Source organism: Mauremys reevesii, linkage group 9, assembly GCF_016161935.1.
Source record: "Mauremys reevesii isolate NIE-2019 linkage group 9, ASM1616193v1, whole genome shotgun sequence".
Classification (NCBI taxonomy): Eukaryota; Metazoa; Chordata; order Testudines; family Geoemydidae; genus Mauremys; species Mauremys reevesii.
Window position 1 is genome coordinate 1,820,194 of NC_052631.1, and position 17,980 is coordinate 1,838,173.

The window sequence follows — 17,980 nt, forward strand, 5'->3', positions numbered from 1 at the left end:
TGTCCACTGTAAGGGAGGGAGGTTTAGGGGTGGGTGCAGTCTCCTCTGCCTCGACCTCTGAGCGTGCTTCATGCATCAAGCCAGGTGCCGCTGGTGCAGCCAAATGTTGCCCCGAGGCAGTGGCAGATGAGTGGTGCAAAGGGGGAATCATCATGACCAGCACGCCCCACGCACTCCAATAAGGCCACTGCGCTGGCCACTGGACATGCTGCCGAGGCAGCGCCGATGTCGACGTGGCCTCGGGTGCCCAATCGCGACGATGGGGTCTGGGTGAGGGGTTGAACTTCCCTTCCATGCCAGAGGAATCCCCTTCCAGTGACCACGGTGGGGCTGTCGACACCTGAGTCTGCCTGCTGACCGTTGCGGTAAGAAGGAACTGAGAGGGTGTAGGGCTGGCAGCACCTGATATACCAACGCATGAGCGTGGCACTCAAGGGGGTGTCACTGCTGACCCTCCGGATACCGCTAAGGCAAAAAACTCCAACACCCATGCGCACGTGTACACTTCGAATGGAATCAACATGAGCAAGCACTCGAAGAAGGTTTAGTTACTAGAAGCCGGACATTAAATCAAAATAGTAAAAGATGTAACCTTTTATTGGTACCGGTACTTCTGTGTCTATTTGGGCTTTGCAAAATGGATAAGCAACATCTTTAATATCAGTTTTACTTGTTGGTTTTTTTATTGCTTTTGTAACATTTTCCTGAATCTGCAAGGCATGGTTTAGCACTCCAGAATGCACCTGTTAATAAGTTGACTTCCATTTCATCATAATTCCCAATTCCACTGTCTTACTGAACATCTGTGTGGTATAAGAGAACCTAACAAACATTAAAGCCTGGTACCCAGTGTAAAAGCCTGAGAGAATTTCACTTACACAGAGAAAAAGATCTATGCACTACCAAAACAGGAGAGAGCACTGATAAGCTTCTCAAGCAGGGACCATGTCTTCTTTATCTGTAAAGCACGACGCCTATACATAGTGCTATATTAACACTAACGGAGAAATACTGTAGTTTTATATATAAGGCCCATTGGGTTTTGTTTTTATTTTATTTACAATTTCCTGGGAATTTATCAGTATGCATAAAAACATTAAAAAAACAGGTGAAAATCAGTATAAAAACAAAAAGGAGGGGCCAGAGGGCGAGAGAGGTGAGGGGATCCTTCCACTTCCTGTGGGCCTGGCTCTGCAGCTGTCACTAATTCTTGGCTGCCAGGACCCAACTCCCTGCCACTGTGCATGGGGCCATGCTGAAAGTCAGGAGGGGGCTCTCTCCGGCAGGTAGTGGTCACCTGGCTCCCTGCCCAACTCTGGGGAGCCCCTCTCAGCTCCTGGGACCCAGCTCCCTGCCAGTCTCCCTCTCCCTCTGCACAGCAGCAGCCACCAAACAGCCTTTACCCTCCTCTCCGCAGATGTGCCGTGCCATCCAGTGGGGATTCTGCGAGGGGGTAGAATGTGAGTTAAAACAGGTCAAACCCAAATCCCGGCTTTTTCAAAATGCAGGAATTTTTCAGGAAAATCTGATAAACAGAACCAAAGGGTGTTATTTATATATTAAAAGAGTAGCCATATTCAGCAGTTGCATAATGCTCCATGTTCGTAGATCTCAAAGCACATTACAAAGGTGGGGTACCTTTATCATTATTTTGCAGATGCGGAAACAGAGCCACAAGGAGGTTGAGTAACTTTTAAACTGTGCATATGACATGAACATTTAGTGTTCAAAGCCTGAATTTTATTATTTTCCCTTCAATTACATCTGCATTCAATAAATACCCAGCTCTCAAGGAACACACCATGCCAAGACTCAGATCAGCAATAGAGAAATTGTAACCAAAGACTGTAGATACCATGCTGAAAAAAAGGTGCATATGGGACCATTGGATGCGACATTTTGCAACATTTACACTACACAGAGATTTCAAACAGTGATCATGTCAAGTAAACGCAAAAAGGTTTTTTGTACAGAGAGAGATTTCATACAAGTACAGACTCATTCATGTGATATACAATCTATGGAATCTGCTTTCCTTCACTGTTGTGGAAACACCTTAAACTTCTGAAGTTACCCACAGTCTGTGCCAAAAGACCATATAAACCAATTTACCTTTTTTTTAAAATGCACTCCTTCCTTTCCCTGTAATCAGGTGGTTTTAAGAAAAAAGAAGCCCCAGTGCTCAATCTGTTCGATTATCTTGCCACGTTTAATTTTAAGCACCACTGTATGAAAAACGACACTTCAGTTTTTTTACACAATGGTGCTTAAAGTCTTATTTTTGATTATCAAATGTTAGGGGTTTCCTGTTCCACTTCTAGTGTTGCTCTCTGTGTCAGAAGCAAAATGATAAATGTTCTTACATACTGATTCCTTCTTATTCTCAATTACCAGTAATTCAAATCATTTGCCTCTTTCAGAGGGAAGAATACAAGCCTATTTCAATTTCCTAACCTACATTTTGGGATAATTGCACAAGGAACTGTTTTGAACCTGTCTAACATCCTCTTCCAGGGCAGTATTCAAGTATTCAGCACCATTTGTCAATTCTAGCTGGATTACTACACTTGTATTAAGAGTGTCAGAAGAAAAATAAAAAGGGGCTTTAAAAAAGTCACTGGACATCGGTGAAATTGTATTTAGATCATTTTCTTAAATCTGTCTCATTGACAACTTTAACAGCAATAGTAGCTAAGTCGAGATATGTAAAAAAAGATGATGTTCATTTATTTGGGGCTTATATTATACAAAATGTATAACTGGCAGACAAGATAACAGAGGAAACAAGTAAAATCAAGTAAGCAAAATTCTATGTGATACCTCAAAGAATTGGTGAATATTGGTTTAATCCACCAAGCTCTGGTATGTCACTTGCAGACTGCGTTGGGGGCAATCTGAGAGACTGAAGGAAATGAACACCACTGACCAGTTATATCAGTCTAGACTCTAAACGACACAAAGCAAGTGGCTATGAAGGGATCTTGTGCATTACACTACTTTAAAGCAATTTTGGCCTTAAAGTCCCCAATAAAAAGAAAAAAAATATATATAAAAAAATCTGGTTTTGATCTTTTTTCTGAAATGTTTATTTGAGAGGGTCAAACAAAGTGAGTTACACTGTTAAATTATTTTTCTGTATTACCCACACACATAATTAGCTTACTTTCCAACAGGACATGGGGAAAGTTAACAGGAAACCCAGTTAGTGTCCAGGCAACCCCCAAAATGAAATGTGATTGGCTATGATTCAGAGTAACATCATCTACTAGGAAAGCAGCCATAAAATGAGCAGCTGTTGACATTATTTCCTGAGCCAAACTTTTTAAGGAGTCAATGAATGACAGCCTGTACTTTTCAAATGAAAGGAACTGGCAGAATTCCTTTGATGACAATAGCTCAAGTGCTTAAGAAAAGCCTCTCTCTCTCAGATCTCCCTTCTCACCACAGTGTATTAGAGGTGTACCCTAGCGATGTTTCAACAACCGTATAGGGATACAACCAATATTAGTTAGAAGGGTGTTAATTCATGTATGTACAAATGATACATCTTTATTTCAAACTCCCAGGATTATTTGCAGGCAAGAAACTGACACTGGATAAAACCACTTTATGAATCTGCTCCAGTCCTGCCATACTAGACCACAGCCAAGAAATAAAAGTCTCTCCTTCCTCTCAGGAACAGAACTTAATTGGACAACTTTGGCATTCCCTCATCTTGTCATTTCAACACAACAAAACCTGGATTCTGCTGTCATGTTTGTCTTGCTTCAAAAATTCAAATGGGAGGTTTTGTTCAATACGTCTCAATCCCATGTGAGAAATTACTTCCCTCACCCCTTTGACATCACAGGATGCTTCAAAAAGGTACGATAGGAAGACGAATGGGACAGCAAAGCCATTTCATTCTGTCTTCTTTGTGCAATGCATTTTGGGAAAGGCCTGTATTCTTATGGTAAGAGTTCAGCTGAAATATAAAAAGGCAATTAATGTAATTAACAACAGGTGCAATCATATTATACAGCTCAGTCATAATGCCTTATATACTCTGAGAATTAACACAGGAATTAGGTGATGGACATGAATGAAATCTGAAAATGATACTCAGATCTGAGTGCTGACAATAATAATTTTCACGTGCACTATCTAGCACTTTTCATACAAGGATCTCAAAATACTTCACAAAAACAGAGGTATTGTCACATTTTGATTACAATGGGCTATAACTGATCTCACATTTTAATGTTGATACAAATTATGCACTCGAAGTGTATCTTAGAGCTGTTTCATGAGACCTGAATAACTAACCTAGAGAACGGAGTTGTAGCTGTGTCGGTCCCAGGATATGAGAGAGACCAGGTGGGGGAGGTAATATCTTTCATTAGACCAACTTCTGTTCATGAGAGAGACAAGCTTTCGAGACACACAGAGCTCCTCCTCAGGTCTGGAAAAGGAACTCTCAGTATCACAGCAAAAACTCTCCAACTCCAACTACTATAAAGAACTCAAAGATGACCCCAGACCAGTTTACCCAGGAACTTAAGGATATCATCAAATCCTTCCTCAAACACCTCCAAGACAAACTCCACAAACTCATTCCCCAAATACCTTCTACATACAAGGGAACCCAGGCAGACCCATCATACCTGGCCACGGCACTGTTACTGAAGGAATATTGGAACTCATACAAACCAACCTCAAACCACTCACCACACAAAGGGCCAGCTTCCTTCAGGGTACAACCGACTTTCTTCACAAACACCACAACATTAACAGGCTCCCTCAGAACACCATCCTCACCACCATGGATGTCACTTCTCTATACACCAACATCCCTCACAATGACGGCATGACTGCCTGCCTCAAATATTTACAAGACAATGGACAACTCTCACATATCCACTCCTAACACATTGCCAAACTCATTCATTTCCTCCTCACCCATAACAATTTCACATTCAACAACAAATATTTTGTCCAAACCATGGGTACTAGGATGGCTTCCAATATGCCAACCTCTTCATGGGCCACCTTGACACCAAATAATATACCTGAGATACATTGATATTTTCATCTTCTGAACATACAGCTTAAACTCTGTCATAGATTTCCACCACAACTTCAACAACTACCACCCATCCATTAACCTTTCTCTGGAGCACTTCTCCATGAGCATCAACTTCCTGGACACCACAATCAGCTTCAACAATGGAACCCTACAGACAACTATATACAAGAAACCCACGGATCACCATACCTACCCTCACAGATCCAGTAACCACCTCAAATACACCAAGAACTACGTTATCTACAGCCAGGCACTCAGATAACACACAAGATGCTCCAAGGAGAAAGTCTGAGATATACACCTTAACACACTTAAAACCGCCTTCAGCAAGCAAGAACATACCACAAGAGAAGTAGATCGTATCATCCACTCAAATACTCCAAGAGAACCTGCTTCAATACAGAAATAAAACCTCTTCCAACCTCACACCCCTAGTTGTCCCCTATCAGCCCATATTGGAACCCATACAAGGTATCAACAACTACAACCCATACTCGATTTTCTTGAACCTCTACTTCTGGCCTTCAAACAACCCCCCCAACCTCTCCATACTGTCGACAATACCCATCATCAGAAGCAAGCTTCCTACAGACCAGGACACACCAACTCAAAGTGGCATCAGACCCTGCCAGAACAACAGATACAAGACCTGTGGTCATATCTCTCCTGCTACACTCATCAACACTCCCCACAACACAACTTTCAAGATCCATAGATCCTGCACATGCCTATCAAAACATGGTGTACCTCATCCAGTGCACTAAATGTCCCAATAACAAGGATGTGGGTGAAACTAGACAATCACTATGCCCTTGAATGAACTCAAACAGGAAAATGATAAAAGACAAAAACACCCTATCACCCACAGGTGAACACTTTTCACAAAGTGATCACTCTATATCTGACCTCTCAGTCCTCATCCTCAAAGGAAATCTGCATAACACTTTGAAACAACGAGCCCGGAAGCTTAAATTAATTACTCAGCAAGATGCCTGATGCCAATCATGGCCTGAACAGAGATACTGGATTTATGGCTTATTACAACAATCTGTAACCTACTAACCCTCTCTTTTTGTTCTATGACTACAGAGGTGTTTACAGGCCACTCTACCTTGAATGGTCCATTACAATATGTGTTAACTCCTTATGCTAAACAATCTTTTCCACCTTGCATTTTGCTGTGACATTCTGAGTATGTTTTCCAGATCTGAAGAAGAGCTCTATGTGGCTCGAAAGCTTGTTGCTCTCACCAATAGAAGTTGGTTCAATAAAAGATATATTACCTCACCCACCTTGTCTCTATAACCTAAAAGCACTTACACTACACTTCACATTCTTTTGCTGTTATAAAGACTAGAATCATGGCACTGAAAATTGGAAACAAAAAGGAAAGAAGCAAGGGAAAGCTGTAAAATGAAATGGATTTTCAGGAAACAATTCCTTCAGCATTGTGTGTGATGGGTTGTTTTGTGTGTATAGGACAGTAAGAACATTGTACCTGCTTGAACAATCTACTTCTCCTGATGGAGGGCTTCAATGAAGGCTTCAAGTTTTTCCTGGATTTCCCGAACTTTTTCTAGAAAGATTAAAAAGATTGCCATTCAAATTTCTAGCTATTTTACTGAGGATAGATACAAAAAAACTCAACTATAAAGCAGATCAAAATCCAATTCTGTAAGCAATCATTATCCTAAATGTTTGATGCACTGAATGCCTTTGTGAACAGTTCCTGCATCAGACAAAAATTAACAGACTCTCTATTAAGCCTGTTTTTTCTTTAAAGAACTTTTCTAAGTAGATACCTTTTTACCATAAATGCTAATTTAATAATTCCAAAATGCAGCAAAGCAATCTGATACTGAAATAGCTATGTTTTGAAAAGCTTAGATTTCCACTGGTTCACATACATCAGGTCAACTGTGCACCCATTGTTATACAGTGGGAGTTGTTACCCATTAAGTAAAGTGCACTAATCCCTCTCTCTTTTAGCCCAATATTATTATTCTCCACATTAGTAGCACAAACACCATTTATCATTCAAGAAACAGTTAAAAGCTAGTGACTTAACAGGTAGAATTGCAAGCAATCAGACCTCAACGTGCAACACACCTGGTACAAGAGAGAGTGTGCTTGGAGCAAAGAATCCTATCTGAGTTGAATATTCAATGATATATCTAGTCTTGGTCCCTTGCATCTTAGCACTGACTAAAAGGATGCAGTCAGAATTGTATTCCACAAAACCTCTAAATCTGGAATCATTTTCCCCATTAGCAAAACCACTCACAGGACAAACCTACGTGCAGTTACTGAAAACAAAATGTCAGTAGGAAATTTAAAAAAACCGCCAAACCCTTAATTTTTTTTTTTACTATCACTGTGACCCTCTCTCCCCCTCAAGATCTTGGAGTGTCTACATGTTATATGTAAACTGCAGTGACTTACAGAATCGACTTTAAAACCTAATGGGATTGAAAAGCCTGCATGCTTTTCTGCTCCTGCTTGAAGCTGCTTCTTGTAAATCAGTGGTTCTCAAACTTTTGTACTGGTGACCCCTTTCACACAGCAAGCCTCTGAGTGCGACCACCCTTATACATTAAAAGACACTTTTTAAAATATATATTTAACAATATTATAAATGCTGGAGGCAAAGTGGGGTTTGGGGGTAGAGGCTGACAGCTCACGACCCCCTGAGGGGTCACAACCCCCAGTTTGAGAACCCCTGTTGTAAAACCTATGTAGAGCCAGTTACTCCTTTTTAAGTGTGTGGAGGAAAGGGAAGAAGTGGATCACTGCACTTAGAATCCGGAAATCAAGCGTTCAGCGTAATAAAAGGTACACTGTGTGCACAAACGTTCAAATCTTGTTTTAGCAAGCTAAGCATATCATCTGGGACAAAGCCCCAGATTCCCTTTGTGAGGTTATCAGGGACACTTGTGGTTATCTTCCATTCGTTTTCGTGGCTACTTATTACATTTAAAAAACCCAAGTACACTCTAGCCGTGATCGAACGGGATACGTGCGCAGCTGGGGCAAGCACCAAATGTGATCACCCAAGGGAGTGTTCGTAGGAGGTAGCTAGGAGAAATAATCGTTTCATCTAACAATGAAATGACAAAATCCTCATACTTTGCACTAAAGTGTGTTTCAGAAACAAGAATAAATTCATCTTTTTAGGATAAAAAGGACATTTCAGCAGACCAGATTTTAAAGAGTGATATAAAATATACTCTAATAATAAAGAAAAATTCTGCAACTGAAACAAAGCTGTTAACATTAATTGGCTAGCATTTGAAACAGATACAGTAAAACAAGGCAGTCAACTTTATTTCAGGGTTTCTTGGTGTTTTGTTAACAGCCTGGCAGAAATGGGAATTTGACTCTACTGTCCACATGCCAGGCATGGGCAGGCAGCTCTCGCTTCGGTCTCTCCATGACCTCAACTCAAGTTGGCTGGACCACCCTCTTGAAGGCCAGACGTAGTTTAGTCTCCTGACCAACTTTGTCATGGGGCATTCTAATGAGCAAAGAAAGGATCTGTACACCGGAGCGAACTTAGTGATAGTGTGTGCTGACCTGTCTTCCTGGTGACCCTACACTGGGCTAAAAATACCAGAAGCACTGCATTAAAGACATCGGCTATCTTAGTCTATACTCGTCCTAGACCATGTTCAGCTCTGTGGTGTCTGAATGTTTTCCAAAGCTAAACATTAAATAATGAGATGTATGCTTTTCTAGTGCAGCTTCCTCTTCAATCCCCCCCACCCCCTGCCTGGGAAATGACATGTATGTTTGTTTTGTTAATCTGAGTGCATTCATATGCATTCCTCAGGAGTAGTGCTATTCAGGGCAGCCAAAGTCTTGAAGTTTGAGACAATTTTTTAGCTATTCTGGGTCCGGATAATTTCTAGTCTTGCAGATATGGACAAAGGGTAAATTCCTGGTCCCATTAAAGTCAATAGCACAAGTCCCAGTAGGATCAGGATTTCACCCCAAGACTTAAAATATAACAGAGATGAGCCCTCAGTAAAGCCATGTTGCTAAAGACGACATGCTGCTGCTGGATTCAAAACTGGTTAAAGATTGTTTTTTTGTTTCTGCGGGCGGGGGGGGGTGTCAGAGAGGGGATGCGCCGCACAACCTATATCTTTCAAAGGCTAATTTCGTATTATATTTGACAAACGCGTCACAATTATTTTTGTAATTATGATATATACATCTTACCTTGGGGAGTAATGTAATTCTGAACTATTTATTTTTGGTTTGGATTGCTCTATTCAGTCCAACATTCTTTTCTCAAATATGATTTTTATATTGATCAAGCTATTAGTCTGATTGAAAGCAGACAGATTTAACAACATTAAATGCCAATATTTTTTCTGCTCAACCCTTGGTTAGTGAAATAGTCCAGTGCTAGAAATTCACATCAACCAAATCCATAATTTATGAGTTCACACTTAAAAAAAAGGGGGTGGGGGTGGTCTATCTGTGCCAACAATACCTACTTTAATTTTTCAATCAAGGCATGTTAAAGTAACAGGATAGCCAATGTTTATTGCACCAGAATGTAGTCCATCCGTTGTGTACGTTTAGAGAACAGACATACTAAAGTTGCCTCCATCATTATCATAAGCACTTTATTAGTTTTTATACCTGGATAGAATTGAAGTAACTCCTTAACTGCAATAATTATGAGGTCTTTAAGTAACTTCGGAAAAAACTTTCTTAAATAAAAGAGTTACAAAGTCTGTCAAGAAGTTATAATATAGTCATATGAAGCTTTGTATTTGCAGTAGGAATACAGCTTATTGCACTGAAACAGATACTAATCAACAGGTAAAATGTATTTCTTTCTAAAATCCACAATGCAGCACACAGTAATAGTACCCTGCTATTTAGTTTGCTTTTCATTTAGCATAATGGCAGAAAGCGTATTTACACAACTGTGATTAGTAAGATGGTAATTTTAAATTCTTGAAGATACTTATTTTGATGAGCAACATAGTGCAGTGACTGAATACTTTACAGTAAGTATGTCAGTACTTCACATCATTTAAATTCAAACAACAGGACGGTAACTATAATTGACCCAAACAGAAAGTATAGATGTTAGCTGCCTCAAATTTTGGGGAAGTTTGCTTCTGGATCCAACACACTTTGCTGTGAGATAGATTAATATTCGTCCCTTCCCCAAAACACACCCCCCCCCCCACACACACACCATTTTCCAGGGGTTCTGCTCCAGATCTGGGTCCAAGCTTCTTGGCTTGAGCCCATCTCCAATTAAACAGCACAATTTCAATACATTTAATATTGCAAATGAATACTTCTCAAAAACCCCAATAGTCTCTTTGGGTTTCAAACCAGGACACTTCTTCATACGAGTATACATTAAGGAGATGCCTATGACATATTGAGGATATTTATGTTGCAATATTATATTATTCTAAGTAAAAATAACCCACAGACTACGAGATAAACTTTTAACCTGCTAACAAGTCTGTATTTCTCTAACACACTGAACTTTCTCCTGAGTTACTATCCAATGCTCCAATATCACATCAGGCTTCCAAATGCTACAGTTCTAATTTACTTCTGAAGTTTATATTTAGAGTGTTGCTCATAACTCTGATAGTTTTAATACAGATTTGGAGTTATGAATACATGATTCTTACACCACCTGTTAAACAGTGATCAAAACTTAAGCGAAACCAGCGTAGGAAAACTATAACAAACCCCTTGTTTCTAGCTTTGGAACAATGAAACACACAGCCTACAGGCAATGAATGCCCATTCTACTTTCCATTTACCCAATGTTTACCTAAAAGATGAGCTGTTCCATACATCAATTCATTATGTCTCCTGATCTGGTCATGAATATTCCCATAATCCTTTCCCAATATCCCATAAACCTCCACTGACACAGAATGAAGAAATTCTTTATTCAGACGGCTTGAGAGACCCATTCATGCTTGTTCCCTCTTTATCTCCACATGAAATGATACCGCTGCCTACTCATTTTCTTTTCATTAATCCTCTAATACGGACTCTAAAAGGCTCAAAACCAGACTAATTGATCTGTAATTAGGATCTGAATTCACAGTGAATACAGAAAGACCCAGCCAAGGATAAGGTTTACTTTTGCTGTTAACATCAATTTAGGAAGGAGAAAAAAACCCCAAAATATTCAGTCTCATAAAGACAGATTGTCTACTTACTGGTCCCAACTTTATAGCTACATTATTAACGTGCCTCACCCGTAAAACCACTGCATTGAGTGCAATAGCAGTGCTGTTAAAATTGAAGCCAGTTACCTTCCAAGCAAAGCTGATGAGGTGGGGGTGAATAACTTAAAGCAATAAAACAGAAAGTAACTTCTCATATAATGCTGTAAGAGTAAGAAAAATAATCAGCTTTATAATCAAATGACTTTTTCTAAAAGAGGAATTTAGCTTTCCAGTGCAAGACATTTCTGTCATGACTGAAAACAAATGGCGTAAAAGTTTCCTCAGAGGTTAGAAATTTTCCACAGAGGTAGCCCTGTAGACAAAGATGTCCTGTTTACTAATTCTTCTCTTTGATGATATAAATCTATATTTTTGTTTAGTTTTTCAAAATACATACATTTGACTAAATATAGGATCACTTCTGCCTTAATCTAACATTAAAAGCAACACAGCTATACATCACTGGCAATGAGATTGCCTTTTCAGAATAATAGGTACTTAAATGCTATGTTGAGGTGGAGGCCACAAACTCCTAGATGGAGAAATGCAACTTGAAGACAGATCTATGAATTATATCCAAAAAACTTACACACACACACACACACACACAAGATCTTCTCAGGGCACACACACACACAAATGAATGTATGTATATCAAGTAGTGCAGCAGCAAGAGGAGTTGCAGGTAACCTTTCCCCTTCAACTAACTCAAAGTATCAGTTTAAAACTTTTTCTACTAGACTATCCATATGGCAGAAGCAGCACAGGCTTCTGAAGAAGGTTGTCATCCTGGCCTTGAAATAATATTTAGGACTCAAGAAACCTCCTAGAGCTTATCTACGTGGGGAAGTTATACTGTCATCTGATAATGTGTGAATTTAAACTGCTATAGTTACAGCACTTTAACGCCTCACGTGGACACTAAATACAATAGTGTCATAAGAACATAACATCATAACGGCCATACTGGGTCAGACCAAAAGTCCATCCAGCCCAGTATCCGGTCTTCCAAGAGTGGCCAATGCCAGGTGCCCCAGAAGGAACGAACAGAACAGGTAATCATCAAGTGATCCATCCCGTCACCATTCCCAGCTCCTGGCTGGGAATATACGTGACACACACACACACGCAATATATGTCATTTTTTCCTCATTTTCCAAACCTTATGTTGCTTTGGAAGGGGTTTAAGCAAATTTGAAAAAAACACTCTTATTCCAGAATAAGACAGCATCCATACGATGAGTTAAAATGGTATAGTTATACTGCTGTAAATATACTAGTAAAGTTCTCTCACGTAGACAAGCCTTTACTCTTTATTGTACACCTCTGTTCCCTGACACTGAGATGAATATGAAGGGAAAAAACCCTCACAAACTATTTTTCTTTTCATCTACAGATGAACAGTTACATTGGAGGAAAGGGGCTAGAGTTGTCTGTACTTAGTGAACTAAATCATAATACTTCGGATGTTACAAACATTAAGAAGGAATCCACACAAACATCCCTGTCTTGTAGGAAACCGTTAGTATTCCCATTTTGCAGACAGGAACACTCAGGCAGAGAGGTCAAGTCATCTGCTCAGCAATCAGACATTTAGATCTCTGTTTAGGTAAGCATTCGAGCAGGTGGAAATGCGTTCCTGAGTAAAGATGCTTTTCTCATTTGGGGCCTTAGAGGAATGAGCACAAGGCTGGCAGAAAAACTGAGTTTTAATGTCCTCTCTGCAACTAAGACATGCTGCCTCCCAGTCTTACAAGTTAGACAATGGCAGATGGTCATTAGTCCATTTCCTTGCCTATACAGGATTGCTCCCAGCAGGATGGTGTCTGGTTCTTTGTTCAGGCTACTTTTAAACAACCCAAGAAACTGGGGCATTGAACATGCTGTAGGAATCTATTCTGCAGAGCAACACCTCTCTCTGTCAAAAAGTTTCAGCCTGAAACTTTTACTCAGTATCAAACCATCACCTACAAAAAAAGTTTATTCTTTAAAAAGAGGAGGAAATATTTGCACAGCCATGACATATGCATGCCTGAACTGAGTGACCACAAAAGGCAGGCCTCTGACCCTTGCGCTTCCTTGCTCTCTCCACTCCCGTTTTTGGTGTATGCTGCATCCTCACTTGTCCGTCAGTCTATCATTCACGGTTTGAGTCTACAGTCTGATCTGCACAGAGCCCCACCGAAGTCAATGGAGCCCACTTATAGACATCGAATTGCAGGATCAGAGTCTGAGATTATAAATTCCTTGACGATAGGGACATATCTTCTATTATAAACTTTGATGAAGCATAGTTCTGGCTTCTTGTCCTTTGTTAAATAATTCCTCTCCTTTTTGAGGGTTTACACCCTTCTGATATTCATAGGTTTTGATTCGTTCTTCCTTTTATCTGGCGTTTATATTTTAGTGCTTTTAAATCTTTCCTCCTAAGTCAATTTTCTCCATTCTTTTCCCTGAATTCCTTCTACACAAGAAGTTAGCTTGTTACAGCTCCTTTAGGAAAATCGCTCATTTGCTGTTATGAAAACATCTTTCCTTCAGTAAACAGAAAATCCAATCTATAGTCAGATTGATTAGAATGCCCAGCATCATACTCTTCATATCTGGTAATATGGATCCACAGTCCACTGCAGGAAGTGGGATTTTTACTTATGGCTAACCAGCGCATTATCCCGGTTACATATACAAAACCACACTGAACAAATATAAAAGGGGCTAAGTGACACAATCTCTTCTTGGTTCAGCCCTTTGTGCCATGTTCTTCCATATTCTATAGGACCATAGAAAACTCCAGTTTTCGCTAAAACAATGTGGGGGCAGTGTTCTAAAGATTGTCCAAAACAACCCCTGTAACCACAACTTACAAAACTTGCATCAACATGCCTTCTCCCAACTCCCAAATCTCAAAAGGCTAAGAGCTACTATAATTTACTGATCATGTCCTGCTGAATTTTAAAAAATTCTTGGACATTGGCTCAACACATTTTTTTGCCAGTTTCCTCCTGTTCACATACCATATTTTCCTCTGGATGTGTCCGACCGGAAAGCTAAAACTTCAAGAAAAAAGGAAAAACCACCCAGGCAGCTCTTAAAGAGACAGAACATCATTTATCACCTGTAAAGACAGATTTATAAGAAGAGGGCCCCCTCTGTTCCTTTAAGACTGCAAAACAGATGGGAAGTGAATGGACAGTCAGAGGGTCAAGAAAACTCATGGGAGGTGCTGTATGTATGTTCCCAGCATAAGAAAGAGGTCAAGATTGTAACTGCATGGCTGGGTGCTGGAAAGGCCCTTTCTTCAAGCTGTTACAAAGACAAACGCTGTTCTTCATTCTGCTGTCAAACTGTTATAAATATTGGTTTGTCAAAAGCCCTTCAGTGGCTGAAGTTTTTAAAAAAAGACAGAACAGGAGAATGAATCATGTGAATGATTCTTAAACAATTAGTTCATTAGTGTAATAAAAGCACTGCAGTACTGGAGAAGTTTAAATGGAATTTATAATAGTTCATATTGTAAATCCATGAATCATTAAAAATATACAGGCTTAAAATACAAGCTTGCAGAAAAGTTAGCGTACCACTTCATTACTGGTAGCCAGCATAGAACGAACAAAACTGCTAACCGAGGTAACATCATAGTAAAACTAACTTTTACTGTTATCAAATATTTTTCTTAAATCTACTGTACCATGCAAGAGATGCAAATATATGGCAAGGTTAAATGAATACTTCCTGTAAATTTTGAACTTCAAAGTATATTCACTGAGACTGGATAATCATGACACAAAAGTATTAATCACATTTGTGTATAAGACTTGCTTTACAGAGCTAGGAAGATAAAAACAGCACTATGATGTTTTACTAGCTGGAGCCCAGAGCTACTGGCAAAACTTAATCAATTTTTGCACTAAATCACTTTTCCAGTCCTTGAAAACAGGCAGTTCATTTTTGGGTGCTGCTAGAATCCTGGTATTCTTGGTGGTATGGGGAGTGGTGGGAGGAGGTGCTCTGCGTGGCTGATAGAACAAGTGAGATGCTATTATAATGATGGATTATTGATCTTACTTTGAATAGTTAGCATCTTCTTAGAACCCTAAAACAAAAGCAAAATATTTAGCACATCCATTTTATATATATCCAAATATAGCCAGATCTCCGGGAGCTGGTTTAACACATCCTAGTTTTATGGACATGAGTTCTTCTATGACCTCCTGATGGCAAACTGACCAAGTACTTTGCTTAACTAAACCACAACAGGAAAAATATCAGGGGAGCCTGCTTCCCCACCATAGACAGAGAATCTTTTCCTTCTTGTTTCAGGGGAGGATTCACCTAAAGGAAATGTAGACACCCCAGCTTGTATGGTTAACATGCTATAAGCGAGAACCATGGAAACACTGCAAGAAACTGATGCTAGGAATAGAGTCTAACTAGAAGATGTATAATCATCATCACTCAAGTCAATCTAGCTACCAGCATTAATGATACTTTATCCTCAAATCATATTTGAGTAAAGTTATCAATCGCCACTTAAGATGAGCCCAACCTTTACTTCATGCTAGGGGATGGAGCAAAACCAGCAGTAAGAAAGCCAACACGTCTGTAGACATTAAAGATACTTTCACAAGTAGTTAGCATTGCCATTTTATTTTAACATAGCTAAAAATGCTCTTAGAAAAAAAGACCACCATAAAACATGAATTGTGCATTGTACTGATGAAAGTGTAGGCTACTAATTAATCAACGTCTTGACCCACACCAGCCTGAGGTCTGCACATGAGCCCTTCTCAGCTAATGAAACTGTTTCCAGCAACACGTTTTCCCCTCCCCAATCAAATAGAACAGAAGCCAACTGTATTTCCCAGAGCAGTCCCCAGGGCTCTACAGACTGGCAAACATGAAGTTATCGCCCCATATCTGACAATGCAGGAGCATAGTATCAAAGCTGAGATCGCTAGGCTGAGGCAAAAATGACAACTACTGAGACTTTTGACCTGACACTAGTTACGTTTTTGAGAACTTGTCACGTGTCAGGTCCCACATCCCTATAAAAGGGAAGGTAATTAATGGCACAGCACTACCATAAACAGCGCTCAGAGCCTACCACAGGTTTCAAAATGTTCATTAAGCATAGAATTTCCAATTAAAACTGCCAAAATGAGAGACCGAATGGAGCACACAATAGATGTTAGTCACATTGCTTAATGTACGACTGGAAGGTGCCCAGATAGTACAGTGATGAGGAACCAACACAGCATAGAAATGCCTTGAATCAGCTCTACAATCAGGCAAAGATTTAATTGTGGAAGGAAACCTGTCTTTTCATTCACTGTATCAGAGTAACCTGCCCGTTAACTGGGGAGGGAATAGGTGAAAAACAAACTAAAAGCAGACCATGAACACTATGTGATGACTCATCCACCAAATACATATAAGGTTTAAATTCCTCCAGTTGATGCACAGACAACTTCTGTGACTAACCATATTACGAAAGGCAATTACTTGTGTAAATCCCAGTGCACAAATGTGAATATTGATCTTTATAAAAACTAAGTGTTAGAAATTGATACATTTTGGTCCTCAAACCAAAGGAAGATTGTACTCAATAGCTACTTGGACCACAAATCAGTAAAATCTATCTACAACAACATTCATGTTAAATTTCATCATTAGAAGAGAAAATGTCTGTCTGAAATTATAACAAGAGAAATGTTTAGAGATAGGACTGATACCATGATTCATCTCTGCTTGTCAGGAATACAGATTAATTGCTTAAGTGCTCCTGCTCTGAAAGAGAAGATGTTACTTTATTCTTCATTTTCTTTTTTGTTTGTATTGTCATATTAATTACTATACTGCTTTCTTATTTTATATTGCCTTCCATCTTGGAAGCTAGATGAAAAATCACCATCACAATACTAAATAAGCTGGTAAAGAAATACCGATGACCCTAGTTTCTTAGGTCTTTTGGGGTCTGATTAATATATGTCACAGCTTGGTAGTGGTTGATTCATCTTCCTTTGATTCATCTACCTGCAATAATTTTGCATTTCTACAAACACTACTACTTCTACATGAAGATCCCATTAATGATGTATATGGTATCTGTACATATAACCGATCAGTTTTTTTTTTTAAATTAGCACCCAACATTCTGTTTCCATCCTTGAAACATGCAGTAAATTTCAGGAAGAGATTAAATTTAGTAAATATAACACCAGAACAACATGCATCAAAGGATAGATCATTGGACTCAGACAAGATTAATAGGCAGCAAACATGCCCAGTCCTACACCGATTTATCATTATCTTTCTATGTTGACTTTAAATGATGGTCTTGGTCTGCGAAGAATGTGCTAAACTTTGCGAGGATCCGTTTTTGAACCTGGATATTAGTGCCTGGCTCTTCATCAATAACATTAAGAAACCACAGTGCTCGGATCTTCCCCATCTGGGATTTTGAAGTGAAGAAAACCATCGCTCCATCAGAGGAGGTTTACAATTGATGTATGCTCTCCCTTGAGGATTACTTCCCTCTTTGAGAAGAGCCCTTTCTGCCATGACACAAAGCAGGAGCTACCTTATCTGCACTTTGACACAAACAATCCTACACATTCCTCTAGCAACTGCTTTAATTTGTCAGTTTCACACAGCTGTCCAAAACAAAGAACTGTTAAATTCAAGTTGCCTC

The 17,980-nt window shown here is 39.5% G+C and overlaps 1 protein-coding gene across 9 annotated transcripts in view; it reads right to left on the reverse strand.

Annotated features, from left to right (window-relative positions):
* Positions 1 to 1,718: 1,718 nt before the first annotated feature.
* Positions 1,719 to 17,980, reverse strand: part of OPA1 (OPA1 mitochondrial dynamin like GTPase) — an 85,657-nt gene continuing 69,395 nt past the window's right edge. For all 9 annotated transcript variants that reach the window (XM_039487958.1, XM_039487954.1, XM_039487956.1 and 6 more), the window contains 2 exons: positions 6,564 to 6,641; positions 1,719 to 3,964 (listed from right to left, as the gene is read on the reverse strand). In XM_039487958.1, coding sequence (XP_039343892.1) covers positions 6,577 to 6,641 — 65 coding nt within the window. In that variant the 3' untranslated portion in view covers positions 1,719 to 3,964; positions 6,564 to 6,576. The remainder of the gene's footprint in view (positions 3,965 to 6,563; positions 6,642 to 17,980) is intronic.